Genomic DNA, 19,544 nt, shown 5'->3' with positions numbered 1-19,544 from the left:
GCATTCTTTATTTGACTGGATGCTCGGGGGAATAGCTCCTCCCAAAGCTGTGCATGCTGGGTACAAGAAAGTTTCTGTTTAGATACTGTATTTTGCATACATATTTATTGATTGTCCCAGACTAAACAAACATGTGATAATCATTTCCCTGAAATCATTAACATATTTCCCCTCCCCTTTACTCGTGGGTTCTTCTGTCCTGGGGGTCTCTCTGGTGGTCCCTGGTGTTCCTAGACCCTGGTGTTCCAGGTGACCTGGCTGAGTTGGCAGAACACTGAGGCTGGCTAACTTCCAGTTCTCCTTCTTACACAATGGGCATTGTGCAGTTTCCGTAGGCCAGTAGTTTCAGAGAATAAGCATTGTGTTAGCTCACCAGGTGAAGGCCATTTATTATCTGGTAACACACCTATGAGGAAAAGAATTAGTTGCCTAGCCGACAGTGAGTATGCTCATCCTTCCTCTTCCATCACGGTGCAGGTATGTCCTGTATCACACCAGGAAGCATGAAAGCCTCAGCAGTCCAACTGCTGTTGGATATACTTCAAAAGCTTTTTAGGTAAGCTGGTGTTCTATACTCTCCATCTTAGAGATTTGGTCTATATCATTTCCATAATTTAGCACATTCTGACCAGACTGTCAAACAAAAGATAACAGCTCCTGGAAACAACAATTTGCAGGTGATAATGGTTGGTTAATGGCCCTTTAGTTATTTTTGGCCACCTGTCCTGCTGACTCTAGTGCTTGGCTTTGACTTAATGACTCTGCTCCTAGCATACATTATTCCTTAGCATGAGCTGTAATAGCCAAAAATTTAAGTGGGAGTTTAATGAACAGTCACACAGAGTAAAGACAAAATCTTGTAGAAACTTTGAGGTTAGATTTTGAGGAGTACTACCTGAAACACTTAAGAGTTGCAAGCACAGAATCATGCTTTAACCTTGCATTGCACTGTCACATGATGTTCATGAAATAAACACGGGCAGGAGACTTTTCTCCTTTTTAATGCCTTTATTAAAAGTGATCAGCTCCGGTGGGGAGAACTGACCGGTCCACGCTCACGCCACCGATGCTCCCAGTAGTGACTCGGAAGAGGAGGAAGAGTGCAGCTTTGTCCACTGGTCTGTGGGCAGAGCTGGGGGTTCCGTCCTCATGAGAGCATCGGGAAATCCCTTGCTTTTCAGTTCAACATTCAAGGTCCTCTGTCTAGCTGGCATCTTTTTAGGTTAGGGTGAGGGGTAAAAAGGCCTTGGCGGATACTAGATTCTGTTCCTCATGTCTGTTGCAGACATATTTTCATTAAAATCCTTTCTCAGGATTTTTCCTGCTGGAGCTGAGAAGTTTCAGCAACAAATGTAAACAATTGTTATCTGCTGCTGTGGAATGCAACAGGTCCACCTGTGATTAGCCCATCTTACATGTTTACAATTAATAGCCAAAGACTGAGCTCTCTTGGACAGAGTCAGAGAGAGCTCCTTTGTTATCATTCTTTTCTATTCTATTCTTAGCTAACCTTCTGAAAACTTTTCTTTCTATTCCTTTTAGTATAGTTATAATGTAGTATATATATCATAAAATAATAAATCAAGCCTTCTGATCATGGAATCAACATTCTCACCTCTCTCTCATCCTGAAAACCCCTGTGACCACGGTCACACACGTCTAGTCATCACTTTGATTCGTCAATTTTCTGTTGGCTCGTTGTTTTAGGGGTTTTTGGCTAGGTTTGGTGAGGGGTCTCTCCCGTTGCATGCTGGATCCGATGTCATTTGCATGTCGATGTCCCTTCCCCTTCACCTTCTGGGTGTCATCCTCTAGGAAGCAGCAGGGTGTCACTCGACAAAAGGGGGAATTCTTAACCATCAACGACAGGTAGTTAACAAAAATGACCAGTGATTACAATAACAAACAGTTAGAACTCCACCCCTGGCAGCAACTGGCCCAACCTGCTAACTCTGCAACCTTAAAAAAAAAATGGGCAGCTGTTCTACTCATAACAGTTCATGTGTCTGAGACATAACACATGACAGACCTTCGTTGCTCCTCAGCCAAACAGTGTGTTTTATTGTTCGGGGCTTGCTGTTATAGGCAATTCGAAAACTCTTGGCTCTAAACAGTCATTGGTCTAATCTCCACACCTCCTAGATTCTGAACCAGTCAAATGCTTGTACTTTAGGAGAGTTGTTATTGGTTGAAACCTCTGTCAGTCACCCATAGGCTGGTTTATGGAACTGGGCTGGATTTCTTATTTATAACCAGATTCATGTTCAGTACGAATCAGCTTGTACTGCAACATTGCACTGCTTGTGAAATACACTACTCTGAGACACCTAAAATATCATGTAAGGCATAAAACTTTCTTTGTCCTGGTAGTCAAGTATTATATCATAAATGAGGCCTGAAAGCTTTATAAAAATGATCAAAATAGAATCTAGGCTGCAAGGCTAAGTACTTCATGCATTTGAATGCATTGCATTTCTTAGGGAGCTAAATAGCTAGGTGTACATACAGCATTCATGTGGCTGTGCAACTATTTTAAATTTCAGTTCCTTCTTATAAAGTATTCATACGATTTGATTGCTTAGATAAGCTCAGCTAATCACAGAGAGACTGAATTTTGCCAAAGGAAAAAATGCTATGTGATATATTTTGTGCAAAATTCCAAACAAGCAAATCTTAACTTTAAATTGGTAAACATGCAGAATATTAATTTATTAGTTATTTATGCTTTGTGTAAAGTACAAAGATACAAACAAATGTAAAGGAAGTCGTGACTGTGCATTAACAAATACAAGCCAAATTTTACTTAAAGCTGATTTTATATATTTCTGAGGTTGAAGTTTGCACAACTATAATTGTTACATTATTTGGCTTTCTAAGAATTATGCATTGGTTGTATATTGCTGCTTACCATAATGTTCTGAAAGTTGGCCATGCAAGCTAATTTTTGTTCTTACTCTATGATTTTTTGTGATAGAACATCTAATAGTAATTCCCTGTAGTTGAGAACTATTTCTTTGGGATTGGAATTTTATGCTTATAATTTTAAATACCCAGTGGTGTATTCTAGATTTTTTGGAGAAGTTTTGTTTTAGTTATTAACTCATTGCTTTTTTTTTTTTTGCTTGTATTTTGTCTTCAAAAAATTTTTTTAATTCAATGTTGCTGCAGTTGTTACTGTGTTACTGCTGTCTTGATATTGAAGCAAGCACCTTGCAAGCACCATAACCACTTGACAGTGTTTTGCCCTGAACTTAACAAGCTGTCCACTTTGTGCAGAAAAGTCATGTTTGTGTCCATTGGCTGAAGTATATTCTTATTTGTCTTGCAGGCACAGGAGAGAGTGGCAAAAGCACATTCATCAAACAGATGAGAATTATTCATGGATCAGGTTACTCTGATGAAGACAAAAGGGGCTTTACGAAATTGGTGTACCAGAATATATTTACAGCAATGCAGGCCATGATCAGAGCCATGGATACCCTCAAAATCCCATATAAGTACGACCATAATAAGGTGAGATTTTTGTTTATTTCCATAGCTGAAATTTTTCCTCTTTTATCTTTAGGAAATGTACTGAAGGCCTCTAAAAATGATAAATCACAAATTATATTCTACCTAAAGTTTGAAAGAAAAGAGCTTCTTCTAGTCCTGCCTCAAGTTCTCTGCCCTTTGCACTGCTCTGACAACACAGGTGCTGTTCATATCAAGATGTTTGGAAGGTTTGTGACAGCAAGAGGGTAGAGGGCAGGCTGCCATTTGCCTGTGACTTTAATTATCTTTTTTCCCTTCCTCCCAGCTCATGTTCTGGCCAGAGCATAGTTAAGTCATTTTTCTGGTTTGTACCAGTACTACTTAAGGTTTTCCATAAATATTATGTGGGGGAAAAATATTAGAAAAATAGGTGGGAATATCTGCTTGTATGTGAGTATATTATGAAATAAAACTTTTGATACAAGGCCTTAGAATAAGCAAATTCTTTTGAAAGTGATAACATCATTGAAACTTTGAAAGAAAACACATTTAAAGCATTTTATAAGGTTTATCTTGGATTAACCTGACTCCTTTTAATTTTTGTTCCATTCAGAAATTTTCCATTTAAAATCAAATGTATAACTGGTATAACTAGTGTTAAAATTGAAATTTGCATGTGTATTTCAGGTCCATGTTTTTGCTGTACATAAAGCACTGAATTTCCTAACAAGCTGACTTGAAGACTTAGTTGATTGTGAAGCGCACTTTTTTTTTTTTTCAGAATCGGTATCGACAGCCATTTTGCTGTAGTATATGGAAGTCCTAATCATAAATCAATAAATTGTTTTCTTGTATTATACTGCAAAGTGTTTTGTATTGTTCAGATTGAGTGTTCAATTCATATAGGCTGTTTTTGTATAGTTGTAGTGAATTAGATGTCATACCTGTATATGTGTGGCCAGACCTTTCTAATTAGAGCTGTTCATTTCTCTATATAAAAATACCTTGACTTTAAGTGAGTCTATATTTGCACTCACCTCCTTCACAAGCATTTCCATTAGTTCTAGGTGTGAATTAAAGTACAACTTGCCAAAGTTGCCAGGTTCTAGATGCAATTCCTTTAAAAACTTGGGGATTTTTTAATTCAAAGAAATTATAAATGCAAACTTATTTCTCCACTTCCCTCCTTTTTTTCCTTCATTAAGAATGTAAATTCATTAGCCTCGCAACCTAAAAAACACAGGAAGGGCATTTCCTATTAATTTGAATCTCATAAAAATATTGGTCTCTAGAAAATATCTCACAGTTCGAGTAACTGCATATTTTTAGCACAGTACTTGTCTTGTACAGTAGCTTAGAAAACTACAGCTCAAGCTGATGTTTGTCTTGCTGAGCCTAAAGAAAAGAGAGTGAAGTTACACTTATCAAATTCAAAAAGTCCAGTTAGGTAGACATTTGTAATCTTTGTATAGTGTAAAAAAAAAATCACATCCAGGCTGGATTATTTTAATATCAGTGTAGGAAGAAGCATGTTGTAAGTTAAGGAAGTTAGTTCTTCCAGTGTTGTGTTGGCTTCATAGTAAGTGATATAATTAAAGAGGCAGAGTCTGAAATTCATTGTCCTATATTATAATAATCTAGGATCTTTGAAATATTTACTATCAGAATAATGAAAGTCAATTGAGAAATGTAAAAATTATTGTTTACATAGTAATGTCTCAAAACTGATGGTAAGGCATTGTATCATACTTCATCACACTTTTCATCACACTTTTTTGTCTTGTCAGTTTCAGAATATAAGCTCGACTGAGCTTTAAGATAATAGGTGAGGGTTATCTCTTAGGGATCTGACATAGGAAATGGTGGCTTATGGACTAGGTTTTTAGTTTCCATTTGAGTAAACTGTTACTGTGTTTCCATTTTATTTAACCAGAAATTTTGAATTTTTTATATGCATCTTGAATTTTAGAGAAGTAGTTTATAAAATTCAGAAAAGCCTTAGGTGGAGTTTTTTTGTCCTGTTTTTTTATAGAAATGGACTTGAGCAATTCTCAAAATTGCCTGTCTGCAAGGTTTTTGTGAATGTACAATAGTATCTCATGTGCAGCCACTGACACTCAAATTCAATTAAAAAAATCTTATATATATTTTAAAATAATTTTTAAAATTATCATTTTAGAAATCTGACCTGTGTATTTATGTTGCTGTCAATCCTTTCAAATTCTGAATTAAAACATTAAATTTTTTATCTTCTGACATTCCCAGTGTTGTCCATAGTGGCTTAGAAGTCATTGCTCCAGGTAATGTAGTCCCCCGTTTCTCCTTTTCTATCTTTCTTCATGTCTAATTGCTGAAGGAAGGCTTTTTATTTTTCCTCTCCTGTTGTTACAGAACTTTTACTAAATAAATTTACTACTGTGCTAAAGAACTACTAGCACTTTTACCCATTATTGTTCCCTTTCAGTGTAATTTCCAGAAGACAGTTGCCTCTTCTTACAGACTGTCAGGAAGATGTCACTCAGCAGTGGTTATCAGGCAGAAAATCTTATTTAAATCCATATACATAATTTCCCATGATACTTCTTAAATGTTTATAACAAGATACCTAATGTAAGATAGAGCAAGTTACAAGAAACTATAGGCACTAAAAACGTAAAACTATGCCTTAAAGTAGACCAAGAATTTTGCTGTAAGTTGTTTCTATTGGTGAAGTTGTTTCTTTATTTAAGCCTATTTCCCTATAGGAAATGTTTAAAAATTAAAAAAAGCAGATATGGGAAAATGGTTTTAAAGTCCAAAATCTTACTGAAATTGTCTTCAAGGCCAAGTTTACTTTGTTAATAGCTCCACATCCCCACCCCCATAGAAGCAATCTACTGTAACAAACTGTCCTGGTTTAGGGTAAATTTGAGACAAAAGCTCCAAAGGGGCTCCTCTAGAAAGCAGATTCAATCGGCCCCTCCCCCAACTGGTTCAGGAAAATATTTCCGTGGAGAAAAATTGAAAAAACCTGTTTATTTAACAGGCAAAGCATTCACCAGCACAAAAAAAATTAACAATATAAACCAATAAAGCATCTTGCTAATCTGAAGAGATGACAAACTCAGAAAGTCCTTTTCGTGGGTTACAGCTCAGCTCATCCAGTCTATTATCAGTCCCTCTGGCACTGGAAATGCCACGGCCCAGGCCCAGCCTGGTGGGCCACAGATGCGAGCTGCCGGTGCTCTTCTGGGTGTTCAGTCCAGAGCAGGTTTAAACAGTTCCACAGAAAAGAAAAACCACAGTCCAGGGACCTTCTCTGCCTCAGTATAGTAGGAGTCCTAGTAAAATATATGTATTATGTAGTGGCCTTGCCCCGATCCTAGTTGTTCTAAATGGGCTGCAGCTGTGATGTCCTTAATTGGGTGGCAGCTGTTGGTAATGAAGATAACTGGGATAAAAGGAAGGGGGGGGGTGGGGCGGGGCAGGCTTGGCTTGGCTTGGCTTGGCTTGGCTTGGCTTGGCTTGGCTTGGCTTGGCTTGGCTTGGCTTGGCTTGGCTTGGCTTGGCTTGGCTTGGCTTGGCTTGGCTTGGCTTGGCTTGGCTTGGCTTGGCTTGGCTTGGCTTGGTCAGGGAGAGCTTTGTGAGGAGCCCTGACAAAGAAGTGGGAACAAATCTGCTGTAAAGAGCTGCTTGTGAGAAAACCAGCCAGGAGGTATGGGACTCTAGAAATATAATAACACCTCAGATAGCTAAAAACTAGCTAAAAGCAAAGGAAAGCTCTGTCCTGCTGTTTGTCCGTCTGCAGACAACACAGTCCAGGAGCAGGAATGTGTAGGAGTGAGTGCATTTTCTGATAACAAACTGCGCGCTTCTTCTCTCCCCCCCCTTGCTCTCAGAACCAGTCTTAAAGGTGCAAAACTTATTTTTGGACTAAACAGATGAATGGGGATACAATTCAGCACCATGAAGTCACCCCAGGACACAAACACACAAAAGTAAGATATCAGGATCAGGTATGGAGTCAAATTACATAAATTCTCATCTCAAGTAGTGGAGTCTTAAAAGTTTTGGGTCTCTTCAGTGAAATTTCATGTTGAGCAACAAAGTAGTAATTTCACATGACATTTTTTTCTCCCTGGTTAAAGTAAGTATGAAGTCTAAACATTAGGGCTATGTGAACAACATAGGTTGGAGAAAATGACCTCCCTCATATACCTTACCTGGTATTCAAAGAGTATGAAGGTTAGAATCCCAAGCATCAGCATGCAAGCTGTGTGTGAGATGCATTGACTCTCAGATAATGAAGAATCTGCAGGATTTATGGCCTTCTAAAAAGAAATTATTATATTTTTGGGATGTTGAAATGAAATGCTTCTAAAGAATAGCTTATTGGTCTGGAATACACATAATAAAAACCTGAACTGTGAATCTTTGTAAAAAGTATTCTTCAGCGTCTCAAAGCTGAAGCAGAGAGCTTAGAAGCAGGTTGCAGGAAAAGGGGATTTATACTAGTCATGTTAGTTAGTGCTCCTAGTACTCTTAGATGTCTTCCTCCAGACACACAAAACTAAAGAAAAATTACCCAGTAAATAAAAGTCTTGCAGTCAGTTAAATGCTTCTAATACTATGAAGCTACTGATGCAATTTTTTTCCACAAGAAATAGATTACCTAAGAGCAAGCTGATATGGAAAAGAGTGCAGTAAGATTTCAAGTATTGTAATCAATTAACATCTGTGCAGATAAAGAAATTAAAGATTACTTGTTTTGTTCATGAGCCTTGTTTAATATGAGGTAAAAGCTGGTTCCCCAATAGTTTTACATTTCCTCCTATGAGGATTTGCTTTAAAAAGGGCTTCAATAAAGCCATGAACATTTTTTTCTTCAGTGCTTCATAAAGAATAAACTTCTACAATCCAAAACAGAACTCAGTTTACTCCTAACTGCTTTTCTTTTTATCTTCCTCTGTCAGTCATTTATTTCTCTCTCACCTAGCTGGTCTCTATTCTGTTTTATTTTACATTTGACATTATAAAGTTATCTGTTTATCTGTGACCATATTGTCCTACTCTCTATTGTTTTCATTTTTCATTACATTTAAAGCAAATTTTTTTAAAGCCATTGCTTACTTCCCTTTTTTGTTTACCTTTTGGTTAGAGCTGAAATTTCTTGCATTTGCCTGTATTGCTCTGTGAGTGAAGCCCCTCTCGTTGGGCCCCAGAGGCTCCCCTGATGGGGGAAAACCTCCTTTTAACAGTTCTGTGCCAGGATTGAGAGACGCATAGGACTTTTTTTGGTCTTCAGGTTGCTGTGCATTGTTATCTTATCAGAAAATTGGCATGTCATCTGCCAGACTTAGCGCATAAGAAAGTACAGCAAAAATGGTCACAAGATGTACGGTTTCAAGGTCTTTTAAAGCTGTTTTATCCAATTAACTCTTAAAATGTACTTTATTTCTACCTTTGTACCAATAACTAATCCTTTGTCTGTCCATGTAACCTCTGCACTGCGGCTTCCTGTGGCAAATCACCCTGTGCCACCAACACTGCAGAAAATGGAGTAGATGAAGAAGAAGCTTGAGACAACGCCCAAGATCGTCCATCTTGCCTCCTATCTACCTCTATACTAAAATCCCAAAACTCTAAATTTCTCACCCTGTGACAAACTACACTATTCTCTATGATCTATTTCACACACTTGTAGACTCCAGTCCATCCCAAAGTCTTGGAAGTCTTCTCCATGGGCCAAGGTTAAAGGCAGTGCTTCTCTGGGGGCCAGGACCCCTCAGGGCAGGCAGAGAAATATTCCCTGTGCCCTGGGTTCTAACATTGCTCAAATGATTTTATAAATTATTTGTTTCCATCTCCTATATTCTTCTTTACTTTTTCATATTTTAGCCCAACAGAAGTGACTTTTAGATTATATTTTTTCCAAGTGTAGGAAAACTGATTGTCTATCAGAGGTAAGATAGGTTAGCAGCGTCACTCAAAGAACTAAAAATATCTTTTGATTGCATTTTAAAACAGCTGCAAGCCCACAAAAATAAATTAATCACACTGAAGTTCACGCATCTGCTAATATTTAATTTTGAAATTAATAGGACCTAGATTATTTAATATATATGCCAGATATAGAATACTGTAGGCATAAATTTGAAAACTCAATGTTAGCTACTCATATTTCAGTGCATTAAAATTTCTTCATTCCTTCTTTTATATTTTAAGAGAAGCACTTTATCTTTTTTGGAATATAATGTTTTAAGTGATTAACTACCCTTTGCTAATGGGAAATGAGAAGTCAAATACAAAAGCATATGTGTGGGGTGTGATATCCATGTTTTATCTTTCCAATTCCACCATTTTACTCCTAGTAGAGAGAATGGGTGGTTAAAATGCTTGTTTACAGATTCTTGTGGATTTTGTGATAGCTCCTGCAGATATTAAAGGATGTTAATTATACAAGATGTTTCCAGCTTTTTTTTTGTCATTGTTGTTTCTTTTTTATAAGTATTCTTTCTCTTTTACTTTAGATATGCTTGATACAGTTATTTTTCTTACTGAGTATCTGAAAAGAAATAGTCATATGACCATGCATTCTGACAATAAAAATATTGAATACTCTCTGGGCAACTTTTCTATGTAATAGAGGTCTGGAGTTTATTTTAAGGTAATGAGTAAGATGTCACAGTCTTGAAATGATTCTGATTTTTTTCCTTCATTAGCAGTAGTTTAATAGCTATATGGGTATTCATATTATATATATATTTTTTTTCTGAGAGCAAAATATTTAACTTCCTATTTAGTTAATTCATTTGTACAAATTGTGTTTACATAATCCAGCATTCAATTATGAAATAATTTCATATTGAAATATTTTCTTAAAACTCTCTGAAACTTTAGAAAATATGTTCTGCCCCCAGTAAACATTTTTTTGGGAAACTAACTGATGCAGTTATGTTCCATTTATGTTATGTGAAATTACTAAAAGCTTTTCAGTCTCATGTCTTTGTTCATTTCTACTAACTCACAAGATTTGCATGAAATAAGATTTACTGCCATGAATTAAGAAACTGTCAGCAAAAATGGAGCATTTTTTCTCAAGATTTTATTGGTGTCTCTTTTTTAGTTTGCACTTCCTATGTGGTAAAAGTTGTAACATCCTGTAGTGGTTTTGGTTTGCTAATTTTTCGTTTCTTGGGTTTCGGCACCAAATAATGTGGTAGATTGAGTGCTGAACAAATGCCAGTGCACCCACTAGAATTACTTACTCATTTTCTGTTGTGAGATAAGAATTAACAGGAAAGCAAAGCAGGCTCAAACTTTAAAGGGTATAGATAAAACTTTATTAACAGAACTAAAAGAAAAATAATAAGAATCAGAATAAACTTTTAAAACACTTTTCCTCCCCCCAACTCTCCTTTCTCACTGTCAATGTACAGAGACAAAACCTGGTATTTTCAGTCAGTTTACCACCTCTGGAATAGTCTTTCTTCAGTTCACTTAGGGAGAGAAGTCCCTCTTATTAAGATTATGGAGACTTCTCCACAATAAACAGTTCTCTCATGGCTTCAATTTCCAGGAATAGCAGCAGTCCATAAATCTGCATTTGTGAAGTCCCTCCTATCTTTCACAGCCTCCCCACAGCTGCATTCCTGGGCCATGTCAACTTATTAGGGTGCTATTTTTAAGGATGAGCTGTTCTAGCATAAAAACAAAAGTTCTCTTCATCTATCTCTGGGAAAGAGAGGTTTTCTTCTTCTATTCCTAGGGCAAGGTTTCTCATCGCTCTCATTTCTCTCTGTTCAAACTTCTCATTTGATCACAGCTCCTGCAACATCTGCTTATTTTAACACTAGTGCCTCTGTTCATGGCTGTGGTTAGAATGCTACATCCCTCCAATGCATTTAATGAGTTATAGGGAAAAAGAGTATGATGTATCAATTATATTCTTTTCCATAGCTTTACAAGAGGATTTCAGCCCAAAACTAAGGCATCTCCTCATTCTCCTCCAGTCTGGAATTTGACTTCTTTACTGACCTCAGTGTCTCATGTTGTGTTTTACGTGTCTTTGCTCTTTTCTTTCACTCGAGATAGGAGCAATGTTTTGCAAGTTTCATCTGTGCAGTGAAGGAGTTAATATCTTGCTCAGGCCTTCGGGTGGTCATGTGATTTTTTGCAGGAGCTGTTTACCATGAAGATGAAAGTTTCTTCAGTGGCCGTGCTGGGAGGATGGGGGAGCAGCTAGGATTTCAGTAGCCAGGCTAGGACTCAGCTGCAGCACGCTGGGGCTGATGGCCTCCCCTCCCCTGCCTGGCAGCTTTGAACTGGTCCCATAGCCTAGTCTCCCCCTGCCTGGCCAACACACTGGGAGGGGGAGAGGGAAATTCTCTCTCTAAAAGCCAGAAGAGAAAGAGCTTTTCCAAGGCTTGCCTGTCTTTAAAATATCAATCTCACAGAGGTGGATCTAGTTTTTTTAATTATTTAATAGGTTGTTATTTCTTAGAGCCTAGCTAGCTATTGGTTTTGCTAGACACAGAGGAAGCTCTTTGTAGCTCTTCTCAAAAATTACTTCCATAGTTAGCTCTTTCCCTTCTCACCACAAATCAATTAATGCAAAACCAGCACACATCTGAAATGCAAGAAAGCTTCCTCTTATTATACAGTTCAGGTTTGGTTTAGAAAATTGGCTAAATGTTAAGCAAATTAGTTATGGAGATTTTTTAAATATTAGAAATTAACCAACTTTTTTTTATCAAATGTTTGGTTTTTTATTATTAGTGGCACTACTACTAGTTTTGCATTTATAGTGGGATATATTGCCTGATAGAGGTATTCTCATAATTACTTTGATTGTTGAAATATTTTTGCATTCTTTTCTCCTTGCTTAAAGTAGGTATAAAATCTAAACATTAGAGTTTATTACATTTTCACACTATGCAGTTCTGGTCTCATGCCTGCCTGATTTCAGAATGTGGACCTATGTGCCTCCATTCTTACAACAATGTGAATACAAAATCTAACTTTAGGTGTCTACCTAAAAGTGAGGCATGAGAAAAAGGACCAGTGTTTTATTTCTGGAACAGGAGGTGGGTGAAAAAAAACTTAGGTATGACATTATTGGTGTTAATTTTGTTTTGACAGTATGCTTTTCCAGAATCAAAGGGCAAAGCCTCTGTTGCATGCCTTAATTTTGGAAAAATGTATATACATTTTGAATGGTTTCTGTAGATTATTTATTATTATGGTGGACCTAAGATATTGAATAAGAAGGAGATGATTTGTTATGAGCAAGTGGCTTCTGTGGACAGTCTTCAGTTTGACAAAACCAAGCTTAGTATTGGGTTCAAAGGGTAACTGAGACAGGGTTGCTTTGAATCCCTTCTTTCACTTCTCTAATTCTCATGTGCATTAGAGTTCATGAAATGTATGCATTGGGTGGGGTAAGTAATACTGTGAAAAAACTGTTATGATTATGGTATTTTCATGCTAAATAAGTTTGTTTAAGGTTTGTGACTTTGCGTTTTTCTTCCCATGACCAATAGGGCAGAGTTTAAATTTGGCTTTTGTTTTGGTTAACCTTGTTAGCTAATTTGTATACAGTGCAGCTATAGATTGCATGCACATGTTTTGCAAATTTGGAGCTTTTCTTGAATATTTTCAAAATGTAACCTATGTGACAAGTAGTTTGGAGATGTTCCTCTATTTTTAGATTTCATTTTATTTAATAAGCTATGAACTTTGTTTTGAGAACATATGCTCTCAGTATGTATTGTTGCTGTACAAGCAGATAAATGAACACTCTTGGGATGTGCATACTTTCTTTGCATCTTGCCTTCAGTCCTTATCCAGCTGGTTTTTTGGGCCAGAGAACCAAGTGCAATTAATTGTACAGGTTATGCAAAAAAGTAACTGTCACTGGAGCATAAAAAAGGTCTTGGGCACACTTGTTCCCTTTATGGACTCTGGTACAGACATATACTGGGTGGAGACAGAATGGAAACATACCCTGGAGTAAAGAGGTATTAACACTGCAGTTGTGTAACCCTGGTGAATCCCATAGCCGTCTTTGGGGTGCCAATTGCACCACTTCATGACTTTTTTTAATGTTTTTATTTCTGTTGATCCAAAAAAAGAAAAACACAGAGATCAAAATTATTGACATTGAATTTTGTTTGATCATATTTTTCTTACGTAGTCTATATCTATTTGAAATCTACAGAAGGTTTGCTGTGTCTGTTGTAGTAAAGAAGCACTACCTTGACTTTGGAAAGTCTGACAGCAAATGTTTTTTTCTAACTGTACCATTTATAGGGCCGCACTATGTTGTTTTACATTTGTTAAGAGGTTTAGAACAAAATGGAAATCAAATTTTTGTGTGCTCATTTCTATTAATGTTTGTTAAATTTTTTTGCGGTAGTCCAGTAGTTTATTCTTGTATTGGGTTTGCATGGCAAGGTTTTGCTAGGGAGGAGGTACAGGCGTGGCTTTTGTGAGAAGCTGCCAGAAGCTTCCCCTATGTTTGATAGAGCCAATGCCAGCTAGCTTCAAGAGAGACACATTGATGGCCAAGGCCATCAGTGATGGTGGTACCACCTCTGGGATAACATATTTAAGCAGGGAAAAAAAACCCCTGTGCAACAGCAACTGCAACCAGAAGAGAGGAGTGAGAATATGTGAGAGGAACAACTCTGCAGGCCCCAAGATCAGTGGAGAAGGAGGGACAGGAGGCGCTTCAGGTGCCAGAGCTGATTCTCCTGTAGCCCATAGTGCAAGACCATGGTGAGGCAGCTGTGCCCCTGCAGCCCAGAGAGGTCAATGGGGGAGAAGAGATCCACCTGCAGCCTGTGGAGGAGACCCACACTGGAGCAGGTGGATGCTTGAAGGAGTCTGTAAGCCTGTGGGAAGCCTGCACTGGAGCAGGGTCCTTGCAGGACCTGTGGAGAGAGGAGCCCACGCTAGAGCATATTTGCTGGCTGGACTTGTGACCCTTGTGGAGGACTCATGCTGAAGCAGTCTGTTTCTGAAGGACTGCACCCCATGGAAGGGACCCACGCTGAAGCAGGTGAATGCCTGAAGGAGGCTATGACCCCATGGGAAGCCTGTGCTGGAGCAGGGTCCTGGCAGCACCTGTGGACCTGTAGAGAGGAGCCCACACTCAAACAGGTTTGTTGGCAGGACTTGCGAAACTGCAGGGTAGTCATGTTGGGAGCAGCCTGTTCCTGAAGGACTGCACCCTGTGGAAGGGACCTGCACTGGAACAGGGGAAGAGTGTGAGGAGTGGTCCCCTTGAGGAGGAAGGAGCAGCAGAAACAGTGTGACAAACTGACCACAAACTCAATTTCTTGTCCCCCTATACCACTGGGGGAGGAGATAAAGAAAATTGTTAGTAACATTAAGCTCAGGAAGGAGGGAGAGGTGAGGGGGAGGTGTTTTTAAGATTTGGTTTTCTTTCTCATTATCCTGCTCTGATTTGATTGGTAATAAACTCATTTCCCTGAGTCTGTTTTGCCCATGACAGTATTTGGTGAGTGATCTCTCCCTGCCCTTATCTCAACCCATGAGCTTTTCATTATATTTTCTCTCCTCTGTTCAGTTGAGGAGGGGAGTGATAGAGGGGCTTTGGGCACCTGGCATCCAGCCAAGGTCAACCCACCACAATTCTTTACTGCTGCTTCTGCTCAAGTAGGTGCTTGACATTGGAGAACTATAGTAGCACCAATAATTCAAAGATCCTTCAAGGATCATTTAAAACACAAATCTGCTGAGTACAAAACATGAATAACTTTTACACCTGCAGGGTGCACTTGGACTACACTAGAACTTATAGTTGTGCAGAAACAGGCTTCCTGTCTCATCTAAGTATTTTAACAGGTGTTCTGACATAACAGAACTTTTCTGCAGTGTATTTCAGTATTTCTTTTGAACTGGGTGTAGATGCAAAGTTAATATGTTATCAATCTTCTTTTTAAAAAACTGAAAAGATGTGAATAGTTTGGTTTGGAAGGGTTTTCCTTACTGTTATGATTTTTATTAAGAGTTAGAATCATAATGATATTCCATTAAAAAAAACCCCAGCATCCTCCATTTCTATGACTAAGCTACAATGTCATATGTTGCTATATCATTTGGTAATAAAGGTAAAAAGGCCAGAATAATTTCATTGTACCGGTCTCTGAAAGCTAAACTTAAAGGCACATATCACAGTCAAATAGGAAGAATCTTGTATCATTTTAAGTTTTTGGAGGGTGGGAGTTTTTTACTTAATTCACAACATGTGATCTGATAAAATTGTGTGTTTTCTGGCATGAAATATTTGTATTTTTAAGAAATTTTTTTAATACATTTTTAATGTTTTCTTTGATGTTCCTATGCATTTTTTTAAAGCTGGCTTCATTCAAACTCTGGATTGAAAAGGGACTTTTGAAAGCTGAAATCTTTTGCGGTAAGGCTTTTAAATACTTTTTTCCCCATGAAACCAGTACTTTCTGGGTTTCATTTGGTTCTTTTTTTCTGCCTTTCCTTTCCTCTACTTTCTCTGTCAGCTTGAAACTTTAATACTCCCTTGACCTTTTAAAATTTAAAACATTAAAGGATTGAAAATAAAGCTGTTCAAAAAAGCGCAAAATATACTGGATATTTGTGGTGGGTTGACCCTGACTAGATGCCCGGTGTCCACCAAAGCTGCTCTATCACTCCCTTTCCTTAGCTGGAGAGGGGAGAGAAAATACGACAAAATGCTCATGCCATGGGTAACGCAGAATGTTATTGTATTCCATATCCATCTGTGCCCAAAAATTGTTACTGTCTCTTTAAGGACCAGCAGTTCAGGCAGAAACAGAATCAGGAGTTCAGGGGATGGTAGGGCAGGTACTTTAAAGTCTGCTCTTTCCCAGGCAGCTCACTCTCTTGTTTTTGACTCATGATCTTTGCCTTGCTGGCTTCTTGGGTTTTGCCTTAGGCAGAGCTTGCTCTTTCTTGGTTGCTTTGTTTGGCTCTTGGTTTCTTGTTATAGAGCCAAGGCAGCATGGGTAGATGCTTTTCCTTTTTGGACTCTCTTTTTGGTTTTTTTTCTCAACTTGGAGAGACTGCCTTGGGGCGAATTCTGAGCAGTGGCCCCTGCTCCAGCAAGCCAGTCTAGATCGCCATTGGTGCCCAGCCAAGGGGAGAAGACCGTGAGCTGCCCCAGCCCAGCCACCTTGTTTTGCCTGTTCCTGTCATCTCCTGCCGCAAGGAAGGTGAAGTCCCATCCCTCTGTGAGTTTCTAGCCCTTGATCCAGAGAATACCAGTTGTAGCTCCAGACATCAGGGAGATAAGCAGAGCAGGACATGGGAGGAAGACTGACACCATCTTTCCCTTTGTCCTTCAAACCACATGCTTAGCTGCAGAGGGCCATCTTGGGGGAATATGCCTGGCATTTTGGGTCTCTCTGTTCTTGGGGGAAATCTGTGAGATTTAGCAATGTTTTATCTAGCAGTTATTTACTGGTTTGGTTGTTTTGGGGTTTTTTGCCTGTTGCTGTTCCACTTGTTAGTAAACAGTTACTGTTTCACCTATATCCACTTGTATTCATTCCTCATTGGTGGAAAGGGATTTGTTAGAACTTATAAAAGGAGGCAACTCATTCCAGAGTGTTGTCCTCTAATTTGTCTCAAACCAAGACAAATTTGTCACCCAACTTAAGGGGCATGAGAGAGAAAGTGGAAAAATTACAATTTTGTCTGGAACATTTTATACTGGATACAGAACTCACTGGTCAACATGCTGCCCTGTTTAATCATGGGTTTCTGGCACCTAGGCTTATATACATCTCCATATATATGGTACAATTTGCCTGGGAAATGGTTCTTTTTCAGATCGGGGACACAAGCCAAGATTGCTTTGTTGGTGCACTCTACAATATCAGTTTTTGTTAAAATAACATCAGAGGCAATGAGATGTGTATTCGCTGCTGTTTTGCCTGTCTTGGTCTCAGCTGCAACTTCTGGGCGTTTAGTAATAATCACCCCCAGCCTGTTGGAAGAAAAGTAGGGGATGATTTTTCCCAGCCTTTTACATCCTTCTCCCCCTTCAGGTCTGACACATCACCTTTTGAGAATGTTCATTTCTGTCTGGATGTTAAAGACACCATGTTTTTGTTGTTATTTCTGTTAACTCTCCTCTATATAGCCTACAACACATTTAGAATCAGGGCTGAGATTTCCAGGGTGGTTGCTCAGAGATCTGCCTCAGTGGTGGAAAATCTGGAGTGGCATGGGATGTGGGAGGATATAGGCTAGATCCTGAAGAAAAACTCTGCCCCAATAGTTTGGAATTTTGTCCCTGAACAAATTCAGAACCCAGATAAGGTAGGGAAATATCTGAAAGAAAATTGCAATGACAGCTTCAATGAGGGGTAGCTCATTGCACTGTGCTGGGTCCTGGCTAATGCTTATCGCACACCTTACAGCAGCACCTACAGCTGGAGGGTAAGGAGAGCAAATCAGAGGACACCATGGTCACTCAGTGTGCAGTTAAACCAGAAGGGCAGCCTAAGCCAATAGCAGTTGCCCCCATCCAGAAAAGGAAGACCAAATCCATTTGCCTGATGGATGATAACAGGGAGGCAGGACCCTCACAGGAAGCAGAAGAATCAGAACCAGAAATAATCACCAAATCTTCATCCTTAGAAAGTCTCTGCAATCTCAGGAAAGACCTCGCCTGACAACACGACAAGTATATTGAGCTTGTTGATCTGAGTCTGGGACACTGCAGTGATGGTTCAGTTTTGGATGGTATTAAAGCAAGGCACTTGGGATCTCTGTTGTGTCATGAGTATCGACCAGGGGATCGTGAGGAGGTCTGAACCCCTCAGCCTCTGGATGCAACTCTTGGCCATTGTGAAGGAGAGATACCATTGTCCAGAAGATCTCCAGCTTCAGCAAGGCCCTATGAAGACCATGGAGCAATGAATCCAATGCTTGCGAGAACGGGTTGTGCTAGAGATCCTTTTCTCAAATGACAAAACCACTAAGAGTCCAGACCTGGTAAAATGTACAACACTGATGTGACTCAAACTTGCATGACACAGGCATACTCACATTTCCTAGCGTCACCGCAGTGGAATGAGGAAAACAAGACAGTGGGTACTATGGCTTCCTCTTGTTAGTTATTCAGGTACAGGGAGGGCCTTCCTCCACCCATCAGAGGTGATTTGAAAAGGGAGCTGAGCAGGTGGTTCCCTTCCTCTCATTAGCCATTCAGGCACAGGAAGGGGCTTCCTCTGCCCATGGTAGATGGTTTAAAGAAGGCTTTAGGGAGCATACTGACCTAGAGCAGGCAAACAGGGGCATGGCATGTCTTGGAAGGCATTGCATGGCAGTTTGTGCAGACAGGGCAAGCGGGCAGGGTTGCAGCCATCGTCCTGGTAGTGGGGTTTTATTTTGTGTTGGGATTTTGTTTGGTTGGTTGTTTTTTTTTGTTTTTTGTTTTTTTCCTTAGCAATGGTCTCCAAACAATCAAAAGCTATAGCTAATAGAAGTATACCAACCCAAACAGAACCCCTCAAGGAGGACAGATTTGTCAAGACCCCTTTGTGCAAGGAGTGTTTGAGCCTGTCAGTAGTACCAGGGGATGGTGCAAAAGATGCCTGCATGCAGTTCAAACAGGTGAATGATCTGCTCTGTCTGGTGGTGGAGCTTAAGGAGGAAGTAGAAAGACTAAGGAGTACTAGGGAAAGTGAAAGGGAAATAGACTGGTAGAGTTTCACCCTTCCATCCCTGAGAGAAGCTCACCAGGAGTCAGAGGACTCCCATGCCTCTTACCATCAGACAGAAGGAGGAGACCTAGTAGATGAAAGGGAGTGGAAATAGGTCCCTACTCGAGGAGTTAGTAAAAATACCTCCCGACCCCTATCACCCACCCACATGTCACTTCAGAATAGATATGAGGCCCTGGATGAGGAGGGTCAGCCAGATATCAAAGAAAATGATCTGGCTGGAGAGCCTCCCAATTAGACTTTGTCTGTCAGATGGATCACTACCTCTAGTATTAAAAAGAAAAGAAGGGTAGTCGTAGTAGGTGACTCCCTCCTGAGGGGAACAGAGGGCCCTGTATA

General features: G+C 39.3%; 1 protein-coding gene across 2 annotated transcripts in view; it reads left to right on the top strand.

The window, feature by feature from the left end:
• LOC132086218 (guanine nucleotide-binding protein G(q) subunit alpha) overlaps positions 1-19,544 on the top strand; it is a 201,048-nt gene that overhangs the window by 73,151 nt on the left and 108,353 nt on the right. For both annotated transcript variants that reach the window (XM_059491707.1, XM_059491706.1), the window contains one exon: positions 3,329-3,513. In XM_059491707.1, the coding sequence (XP_059347690.1) occupies positions 3,329-3,513 (185 nt within the window). The remainder of the gene's footprint in view (positions 1-3,328; positions 3,514-19,544) is intronic.

The sequence above is a fragment of the Ammospiza nelsoni genome, chromosome W (assembly GCF_027579445.1).
Source record: "Ammospiza nelsoni isolate bAmmNel1 chromosome W, bAmmNel1.pri, whole genome shotgun sequence".
Classification (NCBI taxonomy): Eukaryota; Metazoa; Chordata; class Aves; order Passeriformes; family Passerellidae; genus Ammospiza; species Ammospiza nelsoni.
This window is presented reverse-complemented; position numbering and strand designations above follow the sequence as displayed.